At 47.2% G+C, this 19,570-nt stretch overlaps 2 protein-coding genes across 2 annotated transcripts; both read right to left on the reverse strand.

Moving 5' to 3' along the window:
• Positions 1-13,313: 13,313 nt before the first annotated feature.
• Positions 13,314-14,271, reverse strand: F5891DRAFT_1258310 (uncharacterized protein; the record flags this gene model as incomplete). Its single annotated transcript, XM_041370072.1, has 3 exons — positions 13,314-13,817; positions 13,876-14,142; positions 14,211-14,271. 3 exons carry the CDS (start codon positions 14,269-14,271, stop codon positions 13,405-13,407), a joined length of 741 nt encoding a protein of 246 aa, XP_041219336.1. The 3' UTR covers positions 13,314-13,404.
• Positions 14,272-16,401: 2,130 nt separating this feature from the next.
• Positions 16,402-18,123, reverse strand: F5891DRAFT_1196000 (uncharacterized protein; the record flags this gene model as incomplete). Its single annotated transcript, XM_041368230.1, has 7 exons — positions 16,402-16,697; positions 16,748-17,042; positions 17,091-17,135; positions 17,185-17,283; positions 17,333-17,542; positions 17,579-17,840; positions 18,050-18,123. 7 exons carry the CDS (start codon positions 18,121-18,123, stop codon positions 16,402-16,404), a joined length of 1,281 nt encoding a protein of 426 aa, XP_041219337.1.
• Between the last annotated feature and the right edge of the window lie 1,447 nt (positions 18,124-19,570).

Raw genomic sequence — 19,570 nt, forward strand, 5'->3', positions numbered from 1 at the left:
AAAGACGACCGGGGCAGATCACTTAACATTTCGGCATTTCATTACCGGCCACTCTTATCGGTGATTCGTTCCGCATTCGCCGACCTTCAGGCCAGCGCATTCCATCTTTCACCCTTCAAGCGTCTATGGAAGGATCCGCTGGACAGCCATCAAGAACACGTGTTCGACGAGTTGTACACCTCTGACTCCTGGTTAGAAGCCCAGGATGGTCTGCATAGACAGCCAAGAGAGCCTGGTTGCTCACTCGAACGTGTCATCGCTGGACTAATGTTTTTTTCCAATGCAACTCATCTGGCCACCTTCGGAACGGCCAAGGCTTGGCCCTTGTATTTATACTTTGGAAATTTAACGAAGTATGCCCGATCAGCACCCAAATCTGGCGCATGCCACCTTGTTGGATTTTTACCTTCTGTAGGTCATCTCCCTCCTGCGCCATGTCTCTCTCACAATAAATTTCCAGCTTCCGGATAATGTAAAGGACGTCTTCAGTAGCTTACCGCAGATATCGAAAAGCGGCATGGCAGCTCTCCATGTGCATTGTCAGCGAGATTTGTTTCATGCATGTTGGAAGCATTTATTGGATGCGGAATTCCTTCACGCATACTGTCACGGAATCGTCCTTCGGTGTCCAGATGGAATACTCAGAAGGGTTTTTCTGCGAATCTTCACTTACTCGGCCGATTATCCAGAAAAGTGCACGTCTTGTTTTATTTTCGTTCATGTACTCATCATCGCCTTAGGGTTTTGATAGCAACAATCAAAGATATGGGCTCTTGCCCGTGTCCGCGCTGTCTCATGCTGAAAGCCTCCTTTGACGGTCTTGGCTTGTTTAAAGACATGCGAAATTGTGTCGCTACCCTTAGGACTTACTGTCTGGAGAAGATAATCAAGGCCCACGGATTTATCTACTACTCGGGAAATACTGTGAATGGCTCTAAGGTGCAGGCGATTATTGGAGAAGGTTCATGGGTGCCGACTGTGGTAAGTACCTTAGAAATTATTATCCTTATGATTGGTACTTAATTGTAAACTAGAACACTTTTGTAGAAAGGCTTGGACCCCTTGGGTTCGACGCTTTTCACATACTTGTAGTTGATTTTATGCATGAATGTGAGCTAGGTACATGGAAGGCGCTGTTTACGCACCTCATCCGTCTACTTTACGCGCTTCCCGGAGGTGACAAGTTGGTTGCAAGTCTTGACTATAGGTTCGTCGCATACAACTTTCATTACTGATTGAGGGTGATTGTGTTAAACATAGATATCGCCACGTCCCATCATATGGCAATGGGATCATTCGGAAGTTTTCGAATAATACGTCCGAAATGAAACGGCTTGCAGCGCGAGACTTCGAGGACATTCTGCAGGTACGTCTTTCTGGCTCATTTGATGATGGGCGTTGGTGACATTCATCAGTGTGTGATACCGGTCTTCGAGGGGCTTTTCCCAGCAGATCATGATGCTATTGTGCAGTCACTCCTATACAGGTTTGCCCAATGGCACGCTCTTGCCAAACTACGAATGCATTCCAACACTACCCTATCACTGCTAGATGAGACATTCAAAAAGTTGTCCTATCATTTGCGTAAGTTTCGCGACTTCACATGTGCCACTTTCTCTACTGTGGAATTACCGAAAGAAAGGGCTGCTCGAGAACGCAAGGCCGCACGTGAACGCTCACGTTTCGACAACGCGGATGCTGGGAGTTGTGGCAGAAAGGTGAAGAAGTTTAATTTGAACACTTATAAATTTCATGCCATGGGGGATTATCTACGGTCAATCCGGCTCTTTGGAACAGTTGACTCGTATACATCGCAAATTGTACGTCCCATCTTTGGTACAATGTCTGAGTCTGATCTTGAGTTGTCTGGCAGGGAGAGTTAGCGCACAGAGCACTCAAAGCATTCTATCCGCTCACCAGTAAATTGGACACCACGGCTCAACTTGCAAAGCATGAGCGTCGTCGACAAGTACTTCGGCGAGTAGCAGAGGCAGAACACAGCTCATATACTTGGTACCAGCCACCAGTCGACTTTCCTGCAGGGATCAACTTAAAGGATCATCACTATATACCAACGCGTAGCCGCAACAACCCATTGGATATTTTCAAGTTTCTTCGAGATCATGACAATGATCCAGCCGTAGCGGTAGGTGCCACTTTCCCCATTGTTCACCTTACTCACAATAATATGCAGGTGTTCATTCCAAAACTCAAGGATCATGTACTATACCAACTTCGAAACTTAGATGTCACTCATTGTGACTGTACCTTCTCCAATCACGAGCGTAATTCGGTTATCATCTCGGACAATAGACTTTATTCTGTCCAAACAATGCAGGTATGTTCCGCATTTTTCGAGTGTTGCTAGCAGCGTGATTCTCCAAATCAATAGGTTCATTACACGACTTACGATTTACGACGAGAGTATGATACCATTAATACTCTGACACACCCTGATATTATGGTTTTGTCTGGGGAAACGGCGCCCCAACATCCATACTGGTATGCCTGCGTTCTGGGCATCTACCATATGGATGTGTGGCTCAATAACGAAGGTCTAGTGAAAAGGCATCAGATTGAGGTTCTCTATGTCAGATGGTTGGCGCGCCTGACCGATTACCAGTCAGGGATGAATTGTGCTCGACTTCCAAAGGTCGCATTCGTAGATGAGTCTGACCCTGACGCGTTCGGGTTTCTTGATCCCGGTCAGGTCATCCGAAGTGCTCATTTGATTCCGGCCTTTTCTTCCGGTCGTGGTACCACGTCTCTTCGCTATGGGAAATCCTTCGGACATCAACGTGATGAATTAGATGACTGGGAAGGATATTATGTTGGCATGTAAGTACAACCTTTCGTCCTGTCATCCTTACCAAACTGTTGACAACCACACAGATTCGTGGACCGTGATATGTTTATGTGTTATACGCACCATGGAATTGGACATCCTATCGTCCTACGAGGAATGGCAAGAGATTGTGCGGACGTGGACCTCGCGGATAGCCTGGAACCGGAGGAGTATGGTGATGTTGGTGACTTGGAGAGCGAAGGTCAATATGACAGCTTTGAAGGAGGAGGGGAGGAAGAGGATCATGAGAGCGAAGAAGATGAAGACACGAATGAATAGGAGTCTGATGATGAGAGTGATACTGACCTGGATGAGGAGATAGAAGATGGTGAGGATGAGAACGAGGGTGAGGATGAGGAAGACGGCTTGTCTTTCTAACTTAGCTCAGCCTCACCTAGTACTAGCACTACTGTCTACTTAAATGTTTGTTTTCAGCCTACTACTCACCATTATTCTGCATAACTAGTAAGCTTGCCAACTGAAGGCTGACGGAGTCGGATGATCCAAAATCAGCGAACAATAATTACCAACTCGGACTGTTTAGAATGATTCATGCTGTATGGTAGCCTCGAGCTAAATCATTAAACACACTAGTACTGGGCCTTTATAGGTTCATTTTCGGGAATCTGTGTTGCCAAGTTCGGAGTCAGCCTCCAGTCACGGCGTGACTCGAAGTTGCAACTTGCCTCCTCCGAGTCCCGCATCATGCAGATACTACCCACCGGCGGGCCTGCCAGTTGAGAACCTTCAAGATCCTAGTGTCCCACACACTATTTTTTTTCTCTTTCAAAGTTGGCTTTAATGTACGTATGGTCACTGGTCCCTTAATTCATGTTTCCTGTTACAATCACCTTTGTCTTCTTAACCGTCCGTCACTATGTACTACTATTTCCTCTTTCACTTTGACTTCCCTTTCTTGGTGTTACTTCCGCATTCGACTCCTGTACTATTATCTCACCATAGCCTTGGTCCGTGCACGTATGGTTCCCTATTTAAGCACATGTACTTTACCTAGAAACTTCACTTGAATCTTACTAGGTTTTACCCAGAACTTCCTCCGCTTAAGACCACCAATCTTAAGTCGTCTGAACCGATCTCTTAGTGGAAGCACTCCTTCTACTAAGTCTGCGAACCTCTTCTTATCTGAAGAGCCTTACGAATCTCAGCAACACGAACGCTCTGTTGAGCCTTTGCTGTTAGAACTATCCTAGTTCATAACAAAAGATTCAAGTCCAGAAAAGACACCTACATCCATACGTGTCAAAGAAACTCGAAACCAGAACAGAAGAATCCTGACTGAGCAAGACAGCTAGTGCAGGCAAAGACAAAGGCGACAATCTGACTTCACTCACCCCTACCTTCCGAGCCCTGAATCTTGGTACTCCTGTGCCACCATTGAACATGTCAGCCTCATCCAAGACAACAGAATTCAAGATCAACCATCCTCCTACATTCGATGGCGACAGAGACAAGTCCAAGTCATTCTTGCTCTCATGCAATGCTTACATTGATATCAACGCGGAAATTTATAAAACCGACACGCAGAAAGTAATCTTCATTTCCTCGTTTATGAACGAAGGAAATGCTTTGTCCTGGAAAGAAGACTTTCTTACCGAAGCCCAAACCGTAGATTCGACGGTGCAGAAGAAGGGCTATGGAACCCTAAAAGAATTCAGCGAAAGCTTTGAAAAAGCCTTCGGACCAATTGACCCAGCTGGCACTGCGCTAGCACGACTTCTAGAGTTGAAACAAGGCCCGGAAGGCCTTCAGACGTACATTGCAGACTTCCAAAGGCTGCTTACTCAAGCAAAGATCAAAGAAGAACATATGAAGATCTATCATTTTGAGAATGGCCTCAACGGAGGCCTTCTAACAAAGATGTTCAACGCAGGAGGAGTACCCAAGAACCTCGACGACTACATCACGGCAGTAATCGATCTAGACAATTGTTACGCGAGACTACGAGCTCGTAGGAGCAGACTCCCGTCACAAGTCCTGAAAAGGAACAGCTGTGGAGATCAAAGATACACCCCTGCCAGAGATAGGGATGCCATGGTTATTGATCGGATCACCGACGAAACCAAACAGGAATATATGAGGACAGGAAAGTGTTTCAACTGTCATCAAATCGGACATCGGGCAAGGGAATGCCCACAGAAGAAGAAGACCTCCTACCCAATGGTTAGGAAAGTAGAAGAAGAAGAAGCTAGGAGGATTGACGAGGATTTTTAAACAGGAGACCTATATCGACGATAGCGCCTCCAGAAGAACCTGTACGCCTAATACAAGCAGTTGGTGAGAGAAAAGAACTTCGTATCCCCGTAACTCTCGTATCCCGAACGCGTCAGAAAAACGTCGAAACCACCGCAGTAATTGACTCAGGAGCTGCTGGAACCTATATCTCCGAAGACTTCGTAAAGAAGCATAATATCGGAACCAAGAAACTCGAAAACCCATTCTACATCAGAACAGCAGATGGAAGCTACTTCAGCAGTGGACCGGTAGAACGGTACTGCACGCTGATTGTCCTAATCGATCAAAGAATGATGATAGGAAAATTCAACATCACCAAGTTAGGAAAGAAGGACCAAATCCTATTAGGAATCCCCTGGCTCCGAGCTATGAACCCCGCTATAGACTGGACCAAACAAACGGTATCCCTTCCAGCAACAGAAAAATCGGCCGAGATCGAAAAATATGTCAAGCAAACCTCTCGACCACAGAAAACCTTTTTCACAAAGAAATTCAATATGAAAGAAGATGCTTGGAGTACGTCGCCATCCTCTTTGACTGAACTCACGGACGAAGGGGAATACCTCCGACAAATCGAAGAAACTCCCAAGTTTAGTAATAAAGCACAAGAATTCGCCTCAGAAGAAAAAGAAAAGAAGAAGAAAACCTTTGAAGAACTGGTACCGGAATATCTCCACAACTTCTCTGATGTATTTGCAAAAGATGGCTTAAAGGAATTACCCCCCGAAAGGCCAGGTATCGATCACCGAATCGAAACAAAGCCTGGATTTATCCCCAAGACATCCAAAATCTACCCCCTTTCCTACAATGAACGAAACGCAGTAAAAAAATTTATCGAGGAAAATCTTGCCAAAGGGTTCATCGTGAAATCCAAATCCCCTCAAGCAAGCGGATTCTTCTTTGTAGGAAAGAAAAGCGGAGAACTCAGACCATGCCAGGACTATCGCTTCTTGAACGATCAGACTATCAAAAACGTGTACCCCTTACCACTTCCATCATCGTTGGTTGAACGATTACACGGCGCGAAAATATTTACCAAAATCGATATCCGGTCCGGATACAATAACATTCGGATTCATCCGGATGACAGATGGAAAGCCGTGTTCATTACGGAAGAAGGGCTCTTCGAACCCACGGTCATGTTCTTTGGATTGTGTAATTCCCCCGCTACTTTCCAAGCGTATATGAACGACACATTCAGAATGGAACTTAACGAAGGATGGCTCGTCATCTATATGGACGATATGCTTATCTTCTCTGAGACAGCTGCTGAGCACCAACAACGAACTTGCATTATTCTAGACAAACTACGAAAAGAAAGGTTGTTTGTCAAACCGGAAAAGTGCACGTTCGATGCCAACGAAGTGGAATACCTTGGAATGATCATCAAGCCAGGAAGTGTAGAGATGGATAAAGGGAAGACGGCCGGTATCAAAGACTGGCCCGTCCCGGAAACAGTCAAAGACGTCCGCTCCTTTTTGGGCTTTTGCAACTTCTACCGGACCTTCGTCTCCCATTACTCTGATATAGCTCGACCCCTTATCAACTTAACAAAAAAGGATATCCCATTCTCCTGGACGCCCTTGTGTCAACAAACGTTCGAAAAACTGAAAGAATGCTTTAGTTCGCACCCCGTTCTTCAGAACCCTGATCCCCGCCACCAATTCGCCATCGCTACGGATGCTTCTCTTGTAGCATCAGGAGGAGTACTGTTGCAAACAGACACTAACGGTGTTTACCACCCGTGTGCGTATCTATCGCAATCATTTAGTCCCGCCGAAAGAAATTATCCCATTCATGATCGCGAGCTATTAGCTATTATCCGCGCCCTCGCTCACTGGCGACACTACCTCGAAGGACACCCACAACCGGTCATCGTATTTACAGATCATATGAACCTCCTCTACTTTACGAAAGCAGAACACCTGTCAAGAAGGCAGGCCAGGTGGCAATTACTCCTGACTTCTTTTGACTTAAAGTTATATCACGTCCCTGGTACCAAATTAGCGGTCCCAGATGCCCTTTCTCGTCGACCGGACCACGGCAACGGATCTGAAGATAATGCCGATACCGTCCTCCTTCCCGACTCCATGTTTATTCGCCTAATCGACAATGAATTATGCACGGCTATCGCCTCCACCACACCCCTCGACGACCCCCTATTCTCGGCCGCGCAAGATGCTCTTAACGGCCTATGTTTGCCCCCTATGAAATCATCTCTAAGCGACTGGCGTATCACCGACAACATCCTGTTCTACAAAAACAGAGCCTATATTCCCCCTGCTCAACGACCGCATTTATTACAGAAACATCACGATCACCCTTCTGCTGGGCATCCCGGGCGTTTTAAAATCGAAGAACTTGTCAAACGGGAAGCCTGGTGGCCCAGTATGGGCACCTACATCAGGAATTATGTTGATGGCTGCGCCACCTGCCAGCAGATGAAGGTGGACACGCACCCTGTAACTCCACCACTACTCCCCATTAGCACATTGGCTACCCGCCCCTTTTCACAAATCTCCGTTGATCTGATCACTGATCTACCCGTATCCTCCGGCTTTGACAGTGTCATGGTCGTGGTAGACCACAGACTTAGTAAGGGGGTGATCATTACTCCTTGCCATAAAACAATCACCTCCGAAGGAGTAGCAAGACTCTTTTTGAAACACGTCTTCAAAAGATTCAGTCTCCATGACAAAGTAATCTCCGATCGCGGACCCCAGTTCCTATCTAGATTCTCTATCGAACTCGCACAACTCCTGGATTATTCCTTAGCCCCCTCCACTGCCTATCATCCTCAGACTGATGGACAGACCGAACGATTAAACCAAGAACTAGAAACGTATCTTCGAATGTATTGCCAGAACAATCTGTCTGAATGGGTGGAGCATCTCCCCATGGCAGAATTCGTTCACAATCACAGAAGACACTCCGCGAAGGACGCGTCCCCTTTCTTCATAATAATGGGATATGAACCAAAAGCTCTCCCTCACTTACTTCCGGAATCAGATGTCCCCGCTGCTGAGGAACGAGTTAGAATCCTTCAAAAAATAAGAGAAGAGGCCATCTCCTGTCATAACATCGCTATGCAACGCATGGCGGAAAGATCCTTCGGACAGAAGTACGAACCGTGGAAAGTCGGAGATAAGGTATGGCTATCCGCTACCAATCTTAGACTAAAACTCCCATCCCGGAAACTGGCACCCAAGAGATACGGCCCGTTCACTATCTTGGCTGTGCTTTCCCCCATCACGTTTAAACTCCAATTACCGCCGCAATGGAAGATCCACCCTACGTTCCACGCTTCGCAACTATCCTCCTATCGCGAAAATGACGTACACAGCCCGAACTTCCTGGAACCACCACCTGATGTTCTCGAAGAAGAAGAAGAATATGAAATAGAAGCAATCCTTGCACATAAAGGAAATGGAAATCGCCGTCGATATCTCATATCTTGGAAAGGGTATTCTTCCGCCAGCAACGAGTGGATCCCCGAAAAGAACCTGGAGAATGCCGAGGAGACCCTTAGAGCCTATAAGACCAGAAACGCGCTTTGAGATTACTCAGTACCTCGACGTCGTCGTTCTCACTCAGATACAAAACTTACAACCAACATGCCCTTCCCCACGTCCACCTACACGCTGCCATACCACTCCACCTTTGATGCCACCCCCCTTGACTCCAACGACGAACGATACGAAACCTTCATCACCCAAGCCGAAGATCTCACCCTCATTGAGGCTGCACTCCTCTGCCCCCAGCATGCCATTGAGCTCACTAGAGTCCTCTTTGGAAGGAACACCCATTCTATCAACCTCCTCATTAACATCATCAGAGCCACTGAGATCATCGAACGAGTCTGTCGCCTCGTGGAAGACAACACGGTTCGCCACAGCCTCATGCATATGCAAAGGCGCATATGCAACTTTGCTTTGTGTCTTATTCCTGAGGAAGTTAAAGACGATATTAGAACAGTCATCCACATCGTCGCAGAACAAACCGCAGGGGTTGCTCGCCTGCCTTCTCCTACGAACCCCGCAACCGCAGACGGAGTCCCTCCTCCCTCTTATCAAGACGCCGTACCTACTCTTCCCTCTAACATTCCTAATGAGCTATTGGCTGCAGTCAATAATCTTGCGCAGACAACAGAAGCCATAATGGCGTCTCTCAGAGAAGAGAACCCCCAAGCAATCCCTATCCCTGTCCCCACCATAGAAACCATTGAACATCCTCCCAATCTCTATACCGCATTTTCAGCCACCCACGAAGAAATCGCTGCTGACCCAAACCATCAGTACCTGTCGCACTACGAGGTGCAAGACCTAGCCAACGCACTGGCTACACTCCATATCCATCCCCCGCTCGTTATCCCAAGCTCACTATCTTCGCACACCTTTACGGATGGGATCGTACCGATACAGGCGCTGGGAAGAACCCAACCTGCCACTCCTACTGAGCTAATCGCGGAGGCAGAACGACAAGATGTTGCCACCCACCATCCAATACGACGAACCACTCCATCTAGAAAGAGAGTACGAGGCCAGCGCTTCCGTACCGATAAGGGAAAGAAACGCGCTACTAGCGCAGACGAAGCTCTTAGCCCTAAACCGGGCCCATCACCCTTACGTGCGACTTCCTCTAACCCCAACGAAAATCGCGTCTGCAGGTACTGCAAAACGCTCGGGCATAGGCAAGTTCATTGTCCCGACTACTACTGTCGCGTCTGTCGAGAATTGTCTCCAGGCCATCTCTCATTCTACTGCCCGCACTACGCTGGGGGATCTCCCACCTCCTTAACCTGGAAAGACGACAGATTTTACCAAACACTCGCGCTCTGGGAAAACGACTTAGATGACGCATACGCTGCCCAATGCAGAGAAGAAGAAGAGCTCTATGAGCTAGAGCGCATGAAGTCCGGACCGGACGAGGGTCCAGACGCCTTGGATTACTCGGACGATCCCATTTATGACGCTAACCAGGATGATTGAATCCGGTGCTTCAACCCTAGTAGGGGGGTAATGTTACAATCACCTTTGTCTTCTTAACCGTCCGTCACTATGTACTACTATTTCCTCTTTCACTTTGACTTCCCTTTCTTGGTGTTACTTCCGCATTCGACTCCTGTACTATTATCTCACCATAGCCTTGGTCCGTGCACGTATGGTTCCCTATTTAAGCACATGTACTTTACCTAGAAACTTCACTTGAATCTTACTAGGTTTTACCCAGAACTTCCTTCGCTTAAGACCACCAATCTTAAGTCGTCTGAACCGATCTCTTAGTGGAAGCACTCCTTCTACTAAGTCTGCGAACCTCTTCTTATCTGAAGAGCCTTACGAATCTCAGCAACACGAACGCTCTGTTGAGCCTTTGCTGTTAGAACTATCCTAGTTTGTAACATTTCCAATGATAATCTGAAAATCATCAGATGCTCATTTTGGACCTCGCCGCGGCCGAGTCAGCCGCGGCGGCTTGTTAACAATTACCTTTGGTCATGGTGACTACCAGTAGCTCACTGCCGCAAATTCCAGTTACTGTACGAGTACTGAGAGCTGTCACAAGTGGTCTCATGGTTACTACCAAGTGCGTACTATCTTCTTACTAAGTTCCTGCCAACTTCGATGCAGTTCTGATCCAACATCGACCAACACTTTTCTCAGAACACGAAGTTCAAGCTGGTTTTTCTGCTCGCATCTCTGAATTATTCTTATAGCTTACAGATTCAAATTTTCATCACAGGTTTTTGCGAGTTTCACAGCGTTGTCAACGCTTCAAGCTCGCTCCATGTGGCTTCCTCATCCAGTTTTCTTCCGGCGATAATGCCAAACTGTACTACTTGGCCAAGAAGGAAGCAGAAGCACATGGATGAAGGCCCGAGTGGGGCAAGCCTAAGAGATAGCCATGCGTACTATTCCTGGTCACGGATTCACGGTATGCTTTAGCCTCTGTAAATAAACTAATAATTACGAGGATATTTTATTCAAGGTCGCGCCTTCTACAACTATTTCCGATTCTTTACGTAGCTGCTTGCGCAATTTGCGCCCTATTTCACGCTGTGTGCATTCTGCGTTTTACATCACTTTCTTCAGAACGTGGATGGTTTTGTCGATATCTAATTTTGACCTCAACTCACACCATCGCAAAGGCAACACTTACTAGTATCCAACATTCATACCTACCGCCATAGTCACAGTTGCTCGCCCTGACGATCTTACAGTCCTTTTAAAATTTTCCCAAAGGCCCCAAACCATTACTAAAAGCGCTATGAAACTAGAAGTTTTCACCAAACCACAGGCGACATGATGTATAGGCAATGCAGCAGCTTCGGGCCAGACAATATAGGAAAGTAGGTTATATTGATAAAGTGACAGGCTCTTGAATGAGGTTGAGATTATGTCTATAGCTGATAAAAATTCAAACTTTGCCGTTTGTTGGCCTCTGAAAAACTCACCAGATTGAGGAAGAACGAGAACAGTCCACAAAGTCGAAAGGACTGCGCCAAAATCCCATGCGTGTTGCGATGGCGGGGAGTCACAACTTTGTAGTTGACTTTGATGAGATCCTACATGTGTTGAACAGTGCCAAAGCTACTTCGCATGACAAGGGAATAGATGGCATGAAATAACATCTTGATCTATGCGAAATTTGAGAGCAGACCACAACGTCGAAAGGAGCGCACCAAAATCCCATGCGTGTTGCGATGGCGGGGAGTCACGACTTTGTGGTTGACTTTGATGAGATCCTACACGTGTTGAACAGTGCCAAAGCTACTTCGCACGACAAGGGCATAGATGGCATGGAATAACATCTTGATCTATGCGAAATTTGAGAACAGACCACAACATCGAAAGGAGCGCGCCGATATCCCATGCGTGTTGTGATGGCGCGGAGTCACGACTTTGTGGTTGACTTTGATGAGATCCTACACGTGTTGAACAATGCCAAAGCTACGTGTCACGAGAATGTCTTAAATGAGGTCACAATTGAAAAAATACATAAGGCAAAACGACAATGCTGAAAATAATGGGCACCGGTATACTAACACCCCTTATCTGCTACGATGGAGGAAAATTATAACTTTGTTGTGGGACGCTTATATTACTCTGAACGTACAGGCATTGATGGCTATATATTTACAACTAAAAGTTCTCGCAGAATATATAATATTATTTAGTAGAAGCAGAATTGTGTCCTTCTGTAGTTCCCACGGCTACATTATCAAGGAATCATCCGTTCACTGATGACAAGGACTAGTTGAAGCGTCGTTAGGGTCCCATCATCGCTTGACTCGGGCTGCAAAAATATGTTTATCTTATGTTCTCAGGAATCCCCATCGATTCCACGCTACTTGCTCTAGGTCTTGATAATTTAGATGATTTGGGTGAGTGATTTACGTTTGTTGTGAATGGTTTTACATATATTCAAACACGTCCTAGCAAAATGATCACAAACTCATCCGAAAAGACGCCCACGACGTTATACACCAGATCCAAGACAAGTGTATTGAGAGTGATCTAGCATCAGTGAATTGATGAGTCCGTGACATTGTAGTCACGAAACATGTAGACAGATATAATTATGCTTTTCCAAAATATATCTATTTATTCGATCACAAAATTTAGTTTGTCATACATACCCCCCCAATCTAAACTTGCAAGAGGTATCAATGACAGGATGGAAGTATAGCAACATCACAGTATACGTGGTACGGTAGCGTAGTGGCCCCGTATTGAGAGCTCATTCTCACTTTGTCGGGTGTATGGTGTCAGTCCTATGGCAATATAAGGCATTATAATGGAAAGTTGGTTTATAATGACCGCAAAACCTGGCAGGTCATGTGACTTAGAACACAATCTGGAGGTTACGGCTATGTCACAGCATGCAAGCGACGATAGTGCATCGGCCTCCAACCGCGAAGTTCTTCTCACTTTTTCATGTGTATAGTATCAGTGCAATGGCAATACAAGGCATTATAATGGAAAGTTGGTTGGCAATGACCGCAGAATCTGACGGATCCATCGATTATGTAAGTCCTCGCTCCTTCAAGCCCACTGCCTCAACTTGCGTTTACTATTCACCCATGGTGGCTCGCCAATTTATTGCTGCATGGAAGATAGGTACTGACTCTACGTTACCCACCCATTGAGCCGTGGTTTTTTACAATCTCTGGAGACCACGCATTGTATCTTGTAGCGTCTTGTCACGCTTCGGTAGCCGTTGCATTCTATTTTAACTCCCACTCTGGCGCGTGATTTTTTAACATTACTTCCCCCAGAACTTGCATCCCATGTTCTGAGTTTCCTTCCTTATTCTACCGTAGTTCGTGCCTCCAGAGTATCCAAAGCTTGGCGCGTCATTATCGACTCTGATCCTGTACTTTGGTCAGATCTCCGCAGAACGGGTAAGGGAGAATGCCGTAATAAAGTAAGGAGGAAATAAGATTGTAACGGTTGCGGAAGACTTATAAAATGTGATAAAAGAGAGGGAAGTGTAAGAAGGGTCATTAGGGCAAGATCTGGTTGTAGTGGTGCTTGATGTTGTGGAGAAGAGGCGCCACTAGGAGGTGCAGAAGGCCATATAGGCTGTGGTGGTGGTGACCCATGAGGAGATGGTAATGGAGATGGAGGTGCGGCTGCATTCAAAGTAGTAATCGGTGGAAGATGTGTCGCCCTTGCCTTCTTTCGAGGAGGCATATGTGTTTTGCGCTCAGTCGTAGGCTCTACGCCCTCCATCATAGTGTCAGTGCCGTGTGACCTTTTTCTGCCATAGCGCTCAACCGCCTCCACCAGCCCAACAACCTTGCTTGAACTGCCGGTTGAGTCGGGTCTTACCATTGTCCAGCCCTTCCTCCTCGTCCAGATCTCCTTCGCCGTCTGTCCCGTCGCGGAATGTCGCACGAGAGCCATTAGGAAACACAAGGTGGAATCTCTTGATGGATGAAGGAAACTTAGCATGGAGCAAAGGATATTCTCTAGGGTCCTTTGGCTCAGCCGGAGGTGGCAGGGGTGGTAGTTGTATCGGCGCGTAAGTGGTCGTGGTCGTGACTACCCTGGTCAACAAGTATATGCGTCAACGACGGCTCAGATAAGCTAGAATAATGAGTATAACATACATTGTAGTGTTGACCAACGGTGCGAGGGCCAGCGACGGGCGTTAAGCCCCTTCAGTAACATTTTCCAACTTAGTCAAACAGCCAAAGGTTAAGATTCTGCCCAGTTAAGCGAGCCATCCAAGGTGGGCCCATGGGCAAGGTGGGAGCAGGTGGGCCCACAGTACAGAAATTACCCATACTGGCGGGTGGGCTGAGGTGTGATATCCATAGTGATGAGCGGGCCCAAATTGTGTGACCGGGCAGGCCTGCATGCTTGAGGGTGAGAATGGGCCCAGCGGATGTGCGAAAATTGTGACGGATGGGCTCAGCTGGCATGTATGAGTGCTTATGGGTGAGCCAGCTTGTAGGCATACCTGGAAAAAGGACAACGGATGGGCCCAAAATGTGCGACCGGATGGGCCTGCATGCTCCAGGATAGGCCCAGCGGATCTGCATTTGATATTGAAAATCGTGACGGATGGGCCCAAAATGTGCGACCGGGTGGGCCTGCATGCTCCAGGATAGGCCCAGCGGATCTGCATATGCTATTGAAAATCGTGACGGATGGGCCCAGCGCATATTTGGTCTCAGAAAAAGGCAAATGGGCCCAGCGCATATGCAGGTGGTCTCGGAAACACGGATGGACCCAACTCCCGAGTGTATTTGGACTCGGAAAAAGAGATGGATGGGCCCAGTCCCACTGTATTTGGACCCGGAAAAGGAGACGGATGGGCCCAGTCCCGCTGTATTTGGACCCGGAAAAGGAGACGGATGGGCCCAGTCCTGCTGTATTTGGGCTCAGAAAAGGTTACGAATGGGCCCGCCCCCCATGGATTTGGGCGGAAAATGGGCACAGAAACGCCACAGGTGAGAAGTGGATTAAGGCTTGTTGTGGTCGCAGAAGCAGGTGCGAATTCAATGTACGGATTGGCCGAGGGAATACTAATATGAAGGGGCCGAACTGGCCCAGCAAATACAAATTCAGTGCACGGATCAGTCCAGCGCGCAGAAGTATCCGGCCTAACAGGATGTTTGAACCTAGTATATACAAACTCAATATGTAGATCGGCCCGGTGCATACTTATCCGGGCGGGCCCATTATGCCCATTAAACAAGTACCGGAAGAGCACAGCTGGTTATTCTAGACACAGTGCATATAAATTCGGCCCACAGCGTATTTCGGTATGCAGATAGGCCCGGTCAGAAGGTTTAAGAGCCCAACTGGTTATTCTGGGCAGAGTACAAATTCAGTGTGCGGATCAGGTAGCTCCAGTCCAAATATACCTGATCTTGGGCGAACTCCTGGACGGCTCAAGCTAGATGATGTGCTACCCAATCCATATTACACGGCGGCAGGGGTAACGAAAAAGCCCAGCTAGTCGTTTTGAGCCCAATTGTACATTTGGGCTAGGAAATGTTGACAAATGCGCCCAGTGAATAGCGTTTCAGGCAAGCAAGCATGCATTGCATTCGGGGGCTAAGGAATGGTTGAGCCGGAACACAAATACGCTGTTTTGGACTCCAAGCAGTCGCAACATACCTCGGTAGTTCAAAATCTCGGAGATAATGCAATCAAGCACCAGTGGTCCCGGACGTTGACGGCGACGTGGGCTTTCGGAAGACGAACTCACTCCTGACTATGTTTGTTAAAACAAACATTATCGACACTGTATCGGTACTAAATTGATTGGTTGTCGCTGTTCACAACCGCACCGTGATGACGGGTGCCGGAAGCCAGTATAATAGCTGGCGGCTGCCTACATACAACTGCATATCAATCACTTTTGGATGCACCCTTCCTGTACTTTGCTAAATCATATCAGATATACGCATGTACCATCTGGCCAGTAGCCCGGGATTTGCATAACCAAGAATGTACACTGATCGTACGGCTCACACTTTCGTCCACTGTGGTCCCGGATGCACTTTCCAGTAGAATAATATCATGTGAATATAATTTGCGTATGCTCAGGTATCGACTTCTAGTTAAAATGAAGCAGTACTATATTTGACAAAGATCTGACAACAGTATGATATACACACGCATTATGTGGGACTCAATCAATTGAACTTGGATAAATATGTAGCGCCAGGCTACACATGCAATCATATAATAGTACACAGTCCTCCGGAGTATCTACAGTACATGAGGGAGTCCCGCGACAAGGTCCATACCATTTGACTAGTGAGTATCTACAGCTATCCACTTCATCTATCCTAGGGATTTCAAAGAGTTCCACCGGGCATCGGATTCGTTGAGCCATTGCTCTAACTCGTCCAACCGCTTGAGCAGGTTGGTCTCCACCGAACCCACTCTGACTTCCAACGCTTCTACCCGCTCATTGGCGGCGAGGAGATCCAATCTCCTACCGAGGTCCTGGATGCCCTGTAAGATATCTCTTGATGTGGGCTCTAATTCGTGTAGGTTGGCCGGTGCAGACAATTGCCCATGTTCCGGCTGCTTTTCAGCTCGACTCGGAAAGACCTCCATGGGCTTTCGCTCCGCCCCTGCAAAGTCTAATGAGCTCAACTCATTCCGAGGCAATGAGAAAATGCACCTTCATCTATGACAATGCTCCGTTGAGAGCGGGAAGGACGCGCCGCGAGTGTTTGCGAGACGGCTCGGGACTTGGGTGTGTGGGGGCGTTTGGGCGCATCAGAGGAAGCTTTCGCTGCCTTACCTTGCAACCTCTGCCGGACACCAACGCCGTCGATTGCGCACGTGATCTTCATGGTGTCGCAATTGGCGCAGGCCAGGCGTGTGTGCCCGAATTTCTTGTCGGGGAGGACAAGGCAGGCTATGTCCAACTTGGCGCACTTGTCGCACTGTCGGGGGTGGTAACGAACGGAATGCTTCAAATTCGTTAGCCTTTGTTTATAACGATGCAGAAAATGACTTACCTGCCACGGAGTAGCGACATCAGAATCGGAGCCCCATTCTGCAGGCTTAGAAATGGGTCAACATCTGCACTATGCTTAAGCGATAATCACATACCCGCGTTTTTGAGTCCCGGAAAGATTTGGCTGCGACTAGTGGAGCATCCTTGTCAGTAGCGACAGGAGCTACTTTCTGGAGCGGCAAGCCCTTAGACACCTAACCAAAGATGAATAGACATACATACCTTTCATTTCACATAGATGACTCCTGTTGGCTCTTTGTCAACATCGGACTTCAACTTCCTCTTCTTGTTGGCAACCGCAATGGCCCCATCAGTATCTTCATCTTCCGCCTTCCTCTTCTTGCTATCACCGGCAGCAGAAGCTACCTTCCACTGTTCCATCTCAGCCTCCGGAAAATACAAGTGTCGGTATCTTAGGGGCGGATGTGCCGGACGACCGACACGGGGCGGGTTCTTGGGCGCTCGCACCCGTCATTTTGGTTCCGATACCGGCTTGGCGATGATACCCGGGTCCGTGTGGGATGGCATGGATGGTGGAGTCGAGGCTGTCGGTGGCGGGACAATGAGGGTCGGTGTTGTCGGGACAGTAGTGGGAATATCAGTCACTGTGGGGATGGCAGGAATGTCGAGTGTGGAGGGGGGGCAATAGTCCACGGTCTTCTCAAATCGTGGATGGCTCTTGATCCGTGGGTCGTCGTTGGTGACCGAGGTCCAGTCGGGAACAGTTTTCAAAGGCGCCACCCTTTGAGTGCTGTCTCACAACAGCGGCAAATGAGAGTAGCATGTGGGAGAATGATGTAGCATCCCCACTGTATAGTTTCAAATCTTTTGCCTGTGTCGAATGTCTTGGTTTAACAACGAGAATTTTAAATAAATTATAACAAATGCTCACCACATGCCTGGCAATCTCGTCCGACAGCCTTAAGGCCTCAGGGATCACTATCCTTCACCTTGATGCACCGCTTCATGAGCGTCTGTACGACAGCAAGCGTGACATTCAAGGCGTCATTTGCTACTTCTGCAGGTATGGCCATGATTTCTAGTTCGATCGAAAATACGGTAAGAAACAGGATGGATACCGTGGTTATGAGAAGTTGACTTTAGAAATTTTCGACAAGTCTGGATTGTAATCAATCCGGTCGTGAGTAATGCTTGGGACTTGTGACTTGTGGCTTGTGGATTGGGAAATGTGGATCAGTGGTAACTGTATTGTACTCGAGAGTGGTTCTATTGTTGTCCTATGTATTCGGATGTAATACCAATAATCCATCCACCAATGTCCAGATAAACCGGTACCGCATGTTTGAGTGAGCCAGACTGTTGGTCGCCCTGCATCCGCCCATCTTGGTCAGGTTGCAATTAAATTTTTCGTGCTGATTGTCCCAAAGATTTCCACATGTGAGACTTCTGAAACTCTATGCTCGGATCCACAGACCAGAACCTATTTGTTGTAAAAACCCTATTGTTTATTTGCAGTCCAGCTTATACAATTTTCTCACCGCATTGCAATGATTCTATTAGCAGTTGTGGATGTGTTTGACCAACGTGGCCGAACAAGACGTGTATTTTGATAGCATTTGTAACTTAATAAGAATTATTAGCTCCTGATATGATTGATGTATGAAATGAGCTAGCTGATCTGGCAATTGTAGCGGAAGGTCAGAGTTGTTCAAACAGAATTATTCGGTTCCATAGGGCCATAGCTAATAAGAAATCTAGATGCAGCAGAGACAATGGGAGCTGCAGCAGGATGAGAACCAAGCCGGAAAGCCGGACAGAGGTAGGCAATCCTTCACTACCTGTGTGGGGCTTCTTCTAGATGCTTTCCGAGGAGACATTCTGAGCATGTCATATCATCTATAGCTTTTGGAAAAGGCCTTGTGATGCTTGTTGGGTATCGTTGATATCCTCCCGGATGTGTTTAGTGCTGCTGCCAGCCTGGCCCAGGACAGCAATCTTGTGGAGTTCAGTAGCAAACGTCGGCATTGACTCCTTTTCAGTGGTGTCAAGCTGGTCCTTGACCTCATTTATGGCTATAGGCACAAATGATAAGATAATAAACAAATCGGAGCTCTCCCGGAGTCACAGAAAACAGCTGTGCCAATCATTGCTTACTTCAGGAAGAGTTGAGCATATCGTATTCATAGCGGAGACAACGAGCGTGACATGTCACAGAATGGACATTGATTTAGCTAATTCAAAAAACCCGCAAGGGGAAACTTCATGAATAATTCTTCACGGGCGTCATTCAGTCTGGACTGCCATTTAGCCAACAAATGATGGTACCTGATGACATCCGCGTCCAGTTAGATTGCATACAAATTGCAGTGATATCAATTTCAATGCTGAGCGTCCACTCAACATCACCGGATGCAATTTGGATTGACAATGCTCCATTTTCCAGAAAAGTGGGATGTCTATGAGATATTAGGTCTATGAACAACTTCTTACACCTATATGTTAAGAAATTGGCCGGAAGGT

Source organism: Suillus fuscotomentosus (assembly GCF_016647785.1).
Source record: "Suillus fuscotomentosus strain FC203 chromosome Unknown F5891scaffold_91, whole genome shotgun sequence".
Lineage (NCBI taxonomy): Eukaryota > Fungi > Basidiomycota > Agaricomycetes > Boletales > Suillaceae > Suillus > Suillus fuscotomentosus.